Raw genomic sequence first — 12,764 nt, 5'->3', positions numbered from 1 at the left:
CACTTTCCCATCTTTACCAGAGTCTTCTGTGCAGTTGTTGAAAGGTCCTTGTGGTGGTTCCTAAGGTGGTGGTGTAGAGTTGCGTTGTTGCCACTGTTTTTCTTCAAGACTTGCAAGGAACATGTTTTTGGGATTCGTCGTCTGTATTGAAACCGAAATATTTCCAAATCCCAGAGGTACCATGTCTTCTTCATCGGCATTTCCCTCCTCGTCTTCCGCCATGCTTATTTACTAGACACGCCCTCTGCTGAAGCTGAGTGTCTGCTGGTTCTGGCCAATAGCGGAGCAGCATATAGGGACCACGCGCATTCAAAGTTGCGCTTGATTGGTCGTAGTGCACATTTTAAGAATTGCTTGGTTTATACAATAAATAATTATAAATTATTGCACTTATGCGATATGCAGTATCGCGATATCAATATTCTTGCGATATATCGTGCAGCCCTAGTTTCAAGTGCAAAAAACACAAGTAGCTCATTGATTTCATGTTCCCCTCCTTTGTCATGGTTTCATCATGAGAATCCATACGTTATAAGGTTTTCATCACAACAAGGTATTGAAACTGGGCACCGATACCCGATACTACTGAAACAATTCAGTCAGTGCCAAAAAAACAACCAAAGTTCTATAGCCAGCCCTATCAAATACCCAATAGGTTACTTCATTCCGTACGTCAAGTTGCCTCGGGCAAAATATCACACCCTCCAAAAAATCTTCCTCTCCAGTCCAAGGACAAGGTCTGGTTTACATATGTTGACATCTTGATATTGAGGTAAACAGACTTGGACATGGGGACATACGTAAGTAAGTAAGTAAGTGAGTAAGTAAGTAAGTAAGTAATAATCATGGGTAGGGTTGACTCTACAGTAGGTGGTGGTTTGTACATTCAAAGTCACATTTGCAACCTGCCTATGGAGTCATTTAGAAATAATTAAAGCTTTTATTTTTACAATTCAAAATGTCCTTTATAATGATTGTATTAAAACTTCTAGTTCTATACTGAATCTTAGTCTTAGTTATATTTTTTTCCCCTACATCGTTCAGCTCTACTCATGGGTAAGTGTTGTCAATAGGGTTGTCTTCATTAGGGATTCACTGACCCAAGTTCTACAATACAAATACCGAACGTTATTCAGGTCCAATACCAGAACTATATCTGCTATAATAATATCATTATTACTGTATATTTTTTATATTGATGTCAATCCGAGAAACTTAAGTAAGGAACTTGTAAAAAAAATGAAGTAAATCTTAATAAATTAGCTATTTGTAAATATGAAGTTTGAGTATGTTGTTATGCATATGAATATCTTTGTGCAAACCAAGAATTACTAGAAATGAAAGAAGGAGAAACAACTGTAAGTTCAAAGTTTAGTGTGAACTCCCGTGAGGGGAAGATGCACTTCCAGGCCAAACACCTGCTACTGTCATCTTTTCTCCAGGTGGATAAAAACTCTCTGCACTGGTTCTTTTTCATTTCTTTCATTAGGGTTTAGTGTGTTTTAGCAAACGATTGAGCCTTAACCTTTTAAAAATTGCACTTCGCTGGTTTGCATTTCGGGGTAACTAATATGCCATAATGAAGTCTTTTGATTAGAACCAGACACTAAATTAAAGTTGGACCACAGTTACAATCTTATCATTTAGGGCTATTAGAAAATATCAAAACTGCGATATATAGCGCAACATTATTTCGAGCACTGTAGCGATTTACATAGATTATCCTTTTTGGTCTTCAAACATATTCTATGTGTTACCAATCATTGCTCTTTATGAATTATAGTACAAAAATGTGTGTCAATTTAAAAATATATATTTTCTTAAATGTACAATTAATATAAATTGACGCAATGTTCATTTTTGTGTAGCAATTACACTTGGGACCATTAGATGGAAGCAGATGAAGGAACATGGAAATCCTGCCAGATCCCAATGATGGCTGAGGACAAGAGGATACACTCGACTCAAGAAGCTTTTAAAGTTGACGTTTGGCCATATTTTGGTTTAAAAAAAAAATGAAAGCAGTTATGACTTCATCAACTTCCCTTGCACTTTGTTCTTTTATTTGATGTTACATTTCAAGAAAGGTTGATATTGAGACGAGGAATACATCGTTTAATCGGTGTTCTAGGAGCCAGAGTGAACGTATCATGGATCTTTCTGATCTTCAGTCTGAACAGTAGACGCCTCACAGGTGAACCAAGATACACGTCAACTTCTAACAGTGGCCACATCGTGACAGATTCTCTCTCATTTCAGGTAAACCCTTGTAAGGACAAGCCACCTTCGTAAGACACAAGAAGCTTGAACAAATCTGTCTTCTACACTAGTACCTAAGAATCTAGGGCAGGAGTGTGCAAGTGTCCAAACAAAAGTCAGATTTGATTTCAATTCTTGGCCTCAACATTCAACATTCTTATCTGTGTTTGGCCTGAAAATACGGTTATCCTCCTCCTCTTCCACCGACACTGACTCGCATGCACAGCATACATCCCTCCTTTCATTGATTGACATGTCTTTCTAACACTTCCACAGGTGACAATTAAGACACTATTGGAATACCAACAAAAGAAAATAAATACTCTCGTCCAGCAAATGTCTAAAGAAACAGTGCTTTTGTAAAACTTCAGAAAAAAAGTAAGAATCATGTTTTTCATCCAAATCATTTAACTTTTTGTAAAAAAAAAAGAAAAAAAAAAAGGGAAATGTATAGCATCAAAATAACTGGATTTTTTTCTTATATGGAATCAATGAACTTTCTGAAAACATGACTTTGGAATGAAGACTTTGGGTAATTGTCTGTGTTCTTGCTAAAGGTTACGTGTAGATTTACATATGAAAATACAGTTAAATATATAATATATAATGCTCTGATGAACAGTTCTGACTCTTTGAAAAAAAAAAGAGCTCATGACATCAGACGCAAAACATTTCTAAGACTTCAGGATAGTCTGAAGAGTTAGTCCTCTGTTCCCGAAATAAGGGGATCACAGGGTAAAACCACAACTAGAGTCCATGGAGCCGAACGTGAGGGTCACAACAACCTGGACCTTTTTTTAACCTGAAGTGCAACCAACGTGACGTCAACTCAGTCGAGGGTTTGAGTCTGTCGACCGACTGGACATCTGGATCATGAACTCAGCAGCCAGATGTTGACCCCCTTAGTCCTCCCCCCCACACCCCCCTGATACACACCTAGTTTCTATGTCTTTATCGAGGACAGAGTCCAGGAGGGGGGTAGGGGGGTCCAGGGTCAGGACTGGCACCCTGGAGGTGCTAAATGGATTTGGTGCTTCATCACTGGAGTGGAAGTAACCTGGGACAGTCAGATCAAGAGATGCGTGTGTGTGCGCGCGCGTGTGCACGTGTGTTAGTGAAATGACCCTGACCTTTCTTAACAAAAGTGTCATGACAGAGTTGGATCACCATCTGAGAAACTTCTAACTCTTCCTGCAACCTGCAGGCGCGTGTCTACTTATCTCCTCACAAAACTGCATCATTATCACATGTTTACCTTTCATTTTAAAGCTGGTTATTTCAAAGTAAACCCCCTCTTTTGGCCCCTGCAGGGGTCCGCCAAGGGGAGCCCCTAAATGAAGCAGATCCTCTTTACAACGTTTAAACAAACAAATTAAAATAGTCACGGAATGTTTTGGATGAACGTTTTTGTCATTAAAGTGAGAAAAAAGACACATTTAAAGAGGGATAAATGACCTACGTGTGTCCAGAAGAGTGACCAGGACTCCCAGCAGAACCTGATAAATCCACACGTTTGTCCTCATGGTTGGGTTGAAGGTTAGAATCCGGACTTGAAAAGTTAATATGAGGGTCCAACTGAAGTCCAGGACCTAGTGAGAAGCAGCAGAAGTGAGTGACCAACAACACCAAGACCTTCTCTCCTCCACCTTCCACTTGATTTAAGGCTCAGAGCGCTCAGCGCGTCTCCTCATCTCCGTCAAGAGCGGCGGGGTGCTGCGGCAGACTTCCGCCGCGACTTTTCAAAATAAAACCAACATCTGCCCTCGACGCTGTCGTATGGGTTTGGACTTTCTGGATCTCAGCAATTGAAATAAATAATGATTGTTATTTTCCCCTTAACGATACAAGGATCAACAAAAAAAATATCTGAGGGATGTGATCAGGAATCATATTTTCTTCTATAAATAAATGGAACTGTTTAATTTGACCAATTGTATCATCATAATAATACAAGTATTAGAAAAGTAAGTGAATTAAATAGTTAAGTATTCTCCTGAAGATGAAAAAGCAGCTTTGGCATACAAATATTTATTGAGTTTTAAAGGTACTTGTTATTTAAACTTTATTAAATCCTTTAAAATAAATTTGACTTACATTTCGCTGAAAAAAAAAGCTAAAAAAAATGTTTTTGTACAGCAGTAATAAAGAGTTAATTTTAACTTAAGAATGACAACAAATATACATTAAATTTAATTGCAACACAATTTATGTTCATTTCTGTTTTATCTGATCACCTCATCTGACCTTATTTGACCTCTGACCCTGTCGTTAGATTAGATCCTATCATCTGGTTTGAATTCTACTGAACAACACTTAATAGTATTTGAGGCTCTAATCACGTCACAATAATATATTATCATCATATATCTGTAAGTCTAAATATTATATTAAAAAGAAAACTGTGGGAAATCTTCTGACACGTAGGATGAGCCAAAAAAGTGTGTTGTGCCTTTAAATGGTCTTTGTTTTTTTGGGGTTTATTTGTTTTGAAAAAGGGGTTTTCTGAACTTTGTATTTTGATTGCTCCAACAACAACAACAACAACAAGGGATCATCAGCATAAAGTAAATTAATTTCCAAAATTCAAGCTTTGAAGGTTCAAGTGTGTCTAACATCTACAGAGCACCTCAACCCACCTGACACTCATGTGCTCCAGGTTCCAGAACCTTCTGGAAAAAACCTGCACCACCAACCTGCTGAAGATAAAGTCAATGTGCACTGACCTGTAGTCGTCTTTCTTTTCTTACACGTGCACTTTCCCTCCAACTGCAAACACATAATGTTTATTATATTCATTCCTACAACATTAGGCCAGTATTATGATGATATGATAATTTCATGTATTTTCATTTAAACCTACCAAAAAAGGTTTTCATTAATGATTTTCAGTTATACAAAATATATGTTCCTAAAAACTCCCATTTAACTGTAATTTTAATTTACATTTGTAAATGATTGTTATTTTTGTTATAAATTGAAAAAGAAAATCAGAATAATCCTCTTTCTGTGAACAAGCTGTAAGTAAGTAAGTAATATTTATTTATATAGCGCTTTTCGAGACCAGGGTCACAAAGCGCTTAAACAATCAAAACAATATTCAATAAAGTATATACTTTAAAGATCAAGATAATACCGAGAACAACACAGGAGTTCGAGAAATTCAAGGCAAAGCCTGAACAAATAGAAACGTCTTAAGATGTTTCTTAAAGGAGTCAGTAGACTCCATCAAGCGCAAAGAGAGAGGAAGATCGTTCCAAAGCTTAGGAGCAACAGCCTGAAAAGATTTCTCTCCTGAAAATCAATTTACTTAAAAAAAGTGATAAAAATAATTAGAATTCGATTGAGTCACACCAAAACAAGACAACCAGAATAGTATTAACCCTTTTTTCACTTTTTCAATTTAAAGCAGCAACTATAGAAAATTGAACATATTTGTTTCTTGCTCCCCCTAGTGTTAGGTTAATGTAATTGCAGCAGTTTAAACTAAATAATATATAAAATATTTATATATAAATAAAAAAAATGAATTCAGTTTTCTAAATGAAACATTTTTTAAATTCTAACGCTTTTACATTTGAAATAAAACTGAATAGAGGCACCAGACAATATCAAAAGAGTAGACATGCTAGTTCTTGTGCTTCGAAATGAAAACATTGAGAATTAAGCAATTATTTTTGTATTAATGGAATAAGAATAACGCCCTTTTCTTTGAAAATATTCAAAATTTTGAATTCAATGATTCCATGAAAACAAATTAAATCTTTCAATATAGAAATGAATACATTTAATTACATTTCTAGACCTGTGATCTGAAAACAGTTCACTAAACTTGCCATTAATAAAATCCAGTTTCGCCTGCAGTCAAGTCCTAGACAAGATCAGATTGATGTCCCTACTTGTCACATGTACCGTCTGCCAAAGGGCTGAACAGACTCTGTGCAGCTCAAACCACAACCACTCTTGAGCAATCGGAAATGGGGAGAGGCTAATAAAAATGAAAAACACTTTAGAGTTAAACAGTTTGTTTTTCTTTTATCAAGTATTTCTGCGTTGTAACATGTTAGCAGTCTCTGGGATGAATGCCCCTTTTTATTCCTCTGCTTCTTCCTAATAAATATTTACAGAGAACTGTCTGGCTCTCAAAGTCTTATAGTGGGATCATTTCCAAGTCAGTGAATTGTTGCATTGACTTGAATGATGCGAGTCGAACAGCAGGTGACCCGGTTTAAGGGCTGACGAAAGGAAAGAAACACAATTCTGCAACTGTTGTGAATTGTCAAGACAAATAATGGTGAAGAGTTTTAATCTGGGATAGAATTTTTTTCACCATCAACTTGGTATCCCAAAAGATTGTTTCTTTTTCAATAAAGGGGGTATAAAACTATTTGTTTTTCTTAAATGTACAATAAAATCACAAATAATTAAAAACTTTTTTTTTATAAATTTAAATCAAAATAACATTAAGCAAATATTCACAGCATTTAGTTTGCAATAAACCTCCGGCCACTAGATTTCAGCAGTCACCCACCCAAACTAAAACCTGCAAGATCCCTTTGATGACTGAGGATGAGAGGATACTGTCGACTCCAGCAGCTTTTAAAGCTGACGCTTGGACATATTTTGGCTTCAAAATAAATGAAAGCAGTCACTACTTCGTCACAAGAGTCACGTGGTCTGCGACTAATTTGGTTTTTGTCATTAACAAACACAATATTCCAACATTTACAGTTGTTTTATTGATTGTCTGTTGTGTTTTTTTATGTGCTCTCTAGTGCTTTTCTAGCAAGAAAAACGTGTTTCAACAAAAGTGTAAAACCTTTTGGTGATATTTGAGGGGATCTTTTAAATTGAGGTTTTACAGTTTTGTATTGCGAATTAAGAAATTGCATGGGTAACATAATTCTTGCTACTCCCTTGTAAATCCATTATTTCTTGATGCATCTCAAACTCTTATTTCAATCTTAAAATGTCTCCTTTTTTTTCGCTCCATCTTTGCATGGAAGCTCCACCTCGAGATCCCGCCTCACGGAAAGTGTTTCTGTTAAACGGTTTTAAGTTCTATGGGCAATAATAAAGTGTCTTGAAAGTCAATATTGAGCAGCGCAGACTTCATGTTAAGTTGGAGCAGCTGGAAGTAATCCCGTTTAGGTACCAGCGTAAGGACCGTCACCCTTATTTGACAGGAAATCCACACTTCAGCCGTTAATGGGTGGTGGGCTTAAAGCCCTCCAGAGGACGCGTCGGAGAGACGGAATGGTTTGAGGTGAACGCCAGACGCGCGGCCCTTCCTCATTAAGACGTGTGCTGGTCATTTTATTTCCCTTTGTTCCCCCTTCTTCTGGCTTTGGGTCGGCATATGTGTGGGTGAGCCGGAGGGTAGCGGCAGGTGTAAAGGTGTGTGTGTGTGTGTGTGTGCGAGCTCACTGGGCTGGTGCAACCCCACATAGTCCATCAACGTAGCGCACAACGCCGAGCAACATTTTTTGACTGGCACTTTGTGAACTTTGTTCCGCGTGCTACTCGAGCCTCGGGTAAACATATCTGACAGATGCTTTCACATCAAACAAGGGCGATGTTGGAAGTCAGTATCCACTTTCCCAGTGCACACATGGCCCCGGGCCCAGTCCTTGAAGATTCCACATGTCAATCAGTTCTTTAATTAATTAATTATAAACTGAAAATCTCTCCAGCGCCTGAGTGACAGCAGTTTATTTATGGCTCAACATAGGATACAGTCGACTTTGCTGACAAGATTAATGCTGCCATTAGAACATCATTTGATTTTGCCTTCGGTTTCTGTGGTTTTCCTTGAAGTGTGTGAACACCAGAGGACGTTTTATAGCTTTTATTTAAATCAATATGTCGTTCAGGTTGTAGCGGAAACAACTTTGTAAAGAGGTTTTTACTACTTACAGTTAGTTTCAGATTAATATGCATAATTATAAGTCTATTACAGCCTCCTCAATAAATAAATGATTAAAGACAACAAACTACAACAAATGTACATGACGTTATTGATAGTTATACTACGTACTTGTTATGATGTCGCTTTTTCTGATTAGAACTCAATTGGTCAAGAATACAAAATTAATTTATCTTAAAATGTAGGCATGACAGTCGTGATTCATTCATTCATTTTCTGCTGCTTATTCCCTAGTGGGGGTTGCCTATCTCGGCTTCCGGCGAGAGGCGGGGGACACCCTGGACAGGATGCCAGTCTGTTGCAGGACATACAAAGACCCTCACTCATATTTGCCAAAGTTTTCCCCAAGTTCCCAATCAATGTTCCGACTTTCGGAGGAAACCGGAGTGCCCGGAGTAAACCCATGCAACACAGCGATAAAAGATACAAACCTCCACACAGAAAAGTCACATGTTGCTCCCTCTCGACCTGAAGGCAAACCTGCAACCATCGCAAAATTCAATTCAATTCCTGCCAGAACAAAAAATTATCCCTGAAACACATAAATCATTTCAGATTTTCCGTATTTTTTTCAACAAATTTTGCAAGTTGAAGGGGCAGCGTTTAAGCTCTTTTTAAAGAGAGTATCAGTTTGGTACCAGAATCAGATAAAACCAAAACAAAACCCTGCACCACTGCACCAACTGTGATGTTAGAACTGTTATTATCATTGAAAAATAGCCAAAGTGTAACAAAATTTTGTTAAATCAACCATCAAAATGACATGCACAATTTGTTTCTGCTATTCAAGCGACTCGTCAAGATCCCTTGTAAAGACGTGAATGCATGTAACTTGATTAATCGAGATCTTTGAGCGCTCCGGACCACTGCAGATGTAGCTAGTAATTATTACCCAGAATTCTGGTGGGTGAGTTGTCGGGAACATTAGGAGTCTTACAAGCGTGAAGAATCAAAGCGCAGATATCTCTGATCTTGTGTTCGGCTACTAGTTCAAGCAGAGTTGAGAGACGAGAGTAGCAGAGGGATAATAGCTGGGACATGTTTACGACACCATTTCATCCCAAGGCCAGAACCTGTCAGCGCTCACAGCATGGCGAGCCACGAGAATATAGTTCCCCTTGTCAGCGAAAATGACGAGGAATGTATAATCCCTTGTCTCATCTACCTGGTCTCGTGCCAAATATCACGATGGCTATCTGCGCGCCCTCCCGGGACGCCGCTAACAGGGGTTAACCGATTGTACTCTGGTTTATTTTACAAGCCAGCTGCCCAACAAACTCCAACTTTGTCCAGCTCTGCACATGCAGGAGGCTAATCACCGGTGTGATCTCCCCTTTTTTCACCTCTGACCACCCCGACACTAAAATAACAACCTCCATACCAGCACCACAACGCTTTCCCCCACGATTAGAAGGGTGCTTTTCCTCTGTCAGATGACAGATGAGGGGTCAGGGGGGTTGTCGGACCCCCTTGCAAGCTTCTCCTGGTGCCCACGGAGGATGAAACAGGAGGACGCTTTCGCCTCGGGGAGCCCCGCAGATGAAGGCCGGGAAGCTGGAGTGGTGTCGGACAAAGATGGATGAGAGTGGGCAAAGATGTAGAGGTAGAAGGGTAATAGAAGCCTTTTTTAGGGAAAAGACAGGGGGGCCGAGGAGGACCTGTAAAGATGATGCACTTGAGAGGATTTCGGGAAGATTGACAAGGAGTTTGCGAAACGATTGGAATCAAAACAAACAAAAGAGGAAAAACAGGCAGAGGTACAAGACATAGATAAGGCTAAAAACGCTCCACAGAGACGTTTCCTCCACTGCAATAAAAGCAGAGCTGCGGTCCAATGAATCAAGGCGTCGGGGGCTTTCCTCTCCCTCTGTTGTGTGTTATGTCCACTACTAATGGCCAGCAGATGTTGAGGTATTTCACAAGTGTGGCTTTGGAAAAACATTCCCGCACATAAATCCAATTAGGCCGGACTCTCCACATAAGTTAGCAGGCAAGTGCGCCGATGGCCGCCCAAACACTCGGCAGACACAGTTGACTTAAGTAATCAGATTTTTTGACAGCAGGTAGAAGGAGGAAGACTTTGTAAGCCTAAGTAAACCTTGAGCGCTAATTTGGTTTCTTTTATTTTGTCTGGGTTCACCAGATAATCTTCGACAGCTTCCCCCTCGCCCGTCAAGGTGGTCTCCGACGCTGGAGTCACGAGAAACATCGCTTTATATTTCGTAAGCAGATCTTTATTTTCGGACCAAAGCTAATTCATCAGAGAAGCTTCTCTTTCCAGGATCCAGTGAATCAGAGAGAATTTCCATGTTTGCGCTCTCTGCCAAGAAAGTGTGAGCCCAGGGCAGCAAATGGTTTTATGTAAAGTTTTCAGATGGGAGTTATCCTACCACAAAAGTTGTCACCCTTCCAGAATTATTTGTTCCCTATGGATCATGAGGAAGGAGGCTGTTGACCAGATGAGTTTGCATCTGCTTTCTTTTATAGAGAATTTTGCTTAATAGGAAGAGAAAAGGGCGTATCAACTGTTTACCCTAAGAGCCTGTTTTATATTATTTGTTGGAAAAGCGTTGACCAGCGAAGACCTGCGGCCAACTACTGAAGGCACCTTTTGAAGTGTATTTCCAGATCATTCATATTTTACATGTCATTTAGTAGATAATTCATCCAATGTGCAAGGTACAGTACGTCCATTAAAACCTACGGGGTCGTATCCTGAGCAACAAACCAAAATAAGTTCTCGATAACAAGTAGGTTGCGCAAGAAATACAATGGTAGGTTTTAGTAGTGTCCTAAAAAGCTTACCCTTAAATCTTAATGACACTCTAACAGATGACCCCGGTCAGTTGCCTAAAGAATTTCCACCATGCCTCCATTATATCCACCTCAGTCTTCTGATTTTTTCTATGGTGGAGGCTCATCCTACCATTTGTGGAGAAGTGAAAGTGGTCACTTATTATCAGACATTCAAGGGGCTTGGTTAAGGACAGACAGTGGTTGGTTTAGTAACATGGCCTGACCAGAGGGGGCGGAGGTTGCAGCTTTACTAGCTATGTACTCAGAAGCTAGTTCAAGCAATTAAAAGCTGCAGGTTAAATTATTAGGGATAATATAAGTGGGAAATTAAGTATTTTGTCCCTCTTATATTGTGTGTTACAAATATTCTTCGATGGTATCGAGGTCAAACAAAAAATACATCGAAACACTTGGCTCCATCGGACTCGCGTTGCTATTATTTTTCTCACCAAAATATACATTTTTGGGATACATTTCTCATAAGGAATAAATGGGAACAGGTCAAAAAACGTTGCAAATCTGTAACGTTTTTCAACTATGTCCTGCTCTGGCATACGTTCACGTAGAAATACTATTCAAACTTTAAAATGTAGATCAAAGTCCAAATTAACAAGGTGGGGTTTTACTCTTTTGTAGATTTCATAGTTTTTCCATCACGGGGCAAAGCATACAGCCAGCTCTCGCGATTCCCCGAGGGGTATTGTCTAGTTACACACTTGAACTGCCTAATTCTCTGTTTAGTCCATGTAAGTTAGTAAGTAAGTAATTTGTTTTAATATAGTGCTTTTCCAGACCAGGGTAACAAAGCGCTTAAACAATAAAAACAATACTCAATAAAATATATACTTAAAAGATCACTGAAAACAACACAGGAGTTCCAGAAAATCAAGGAAAAGCCTGAACAAATAAAAATGTCTTAAGATGTTTCTTGAAGGAGTCAGTAGGTCATCAAACACAGAGAGAGAGGAAGATCGTTCCAAAGCTGAGGAGCAACAGCCTGGAAGGATTTCTCTCCTCTGGTCCTGAACCGTGTACGAGGAACCATCAATAGATTCTGATCCACAGACCTCAGAGCCCGAGCTGGGGTGTAAGGCTGGATCAGATCACTGATGTAAGGAGGAGTCTGACCATGAATAGATCTGAAAGTGAGAACCAGAATTTTAAAGTTGATCCTGAAAGAAACTGGAAGACAGTGAAGAGTTTTAAGGATCGGAGAAATGTGAGTTCTTCTACTAGAACAGATCAGAATTCTCGCTGCAGAGTTATGTATCAACTGCAAGCAAGACAGATCCTTCTTGTTTAGACATGAACATGTAATTAGGTAATGCATTCCACTGTGGTATTCCTCATTCATTCATTGTTTTGTACCAATGTTTTCTATTTGTCTTCTTAGATAAACTCTGGATCTTCTCTTTTTACGTGGGCGAATTGTTGGCCTTTTTCCCTAACTGAGAATCAATTTCCCAACCTCTGAACTTCACTTTAAAATGATAGAACGCAGTAGAATCTCCAACACAGGTTCCATGCACTCTTTGAAAAGTCTGCTCCGCGTATAGAGGCTCAAACACACGGCAAGCCACACACCACAGACAGAACCCATGGCACGCACCTTTCTCTAATCCCCGAGACTTAAGAGGCACAGTGGGAGTGTGGTGGTCTTGTGTGGTGTTATTAACCGGGGTGGAGCATTTGGAGGTGAGATGGCAAATGGAGGAATATAGGGGGCAGAGTGGGGGTCAGCAGTGGAGTCCCACCAGGTGCTAATAGATTTCCTGCCGTTCTTAAA

General features: G+C 39.4%; 1 protein-coding gene across 1 annotated transcript in view; it reads right to left on the bottom strand.

Annotated features, from left to right (window-relative positions):
- LOC148084031 (hepatocyte growth factor-like) overlaps nt 1–3,868 on the bottom strand; it is a 40,695-nt gene extending 36,827 nt beyond the window's left edge. Inside the window, exon 1 of the mRNA XM_087787297.1 lies at nt 3,719–3,868. Within this exon, the coding sequence (XP_087643423.1) occupies nt 3,719–3,782 (64 nt within the window). The 5' untranslated portion in view covers nt 3,783–3,868. The remainder of the gene's footprint in view (nt 1–3,718) is intronic.
- Nucleotides 3,869–12,764: the final 8,896 nt, after the last annotated feature.

The sequence above is a fragment of the Callionymus lyra genome, chromosome 3, assembly GCF_982586985.1.
Source record: "Callionymus lyra chromosome 3, fCalLyr1.hap1.1, whole genome shotgun sequence".
Classification (NCBI taxonomy): Eukaryota; Metazoa; Chordata; class Actinopteri; order Syngnathiformes; family Callionymidae; genus Callionymus; species Callionymus lyra.
Note: the sequence above shows the minus strand (reverse complement) of the source record. Positions and strands in the feature narration are given on the sequence as shown.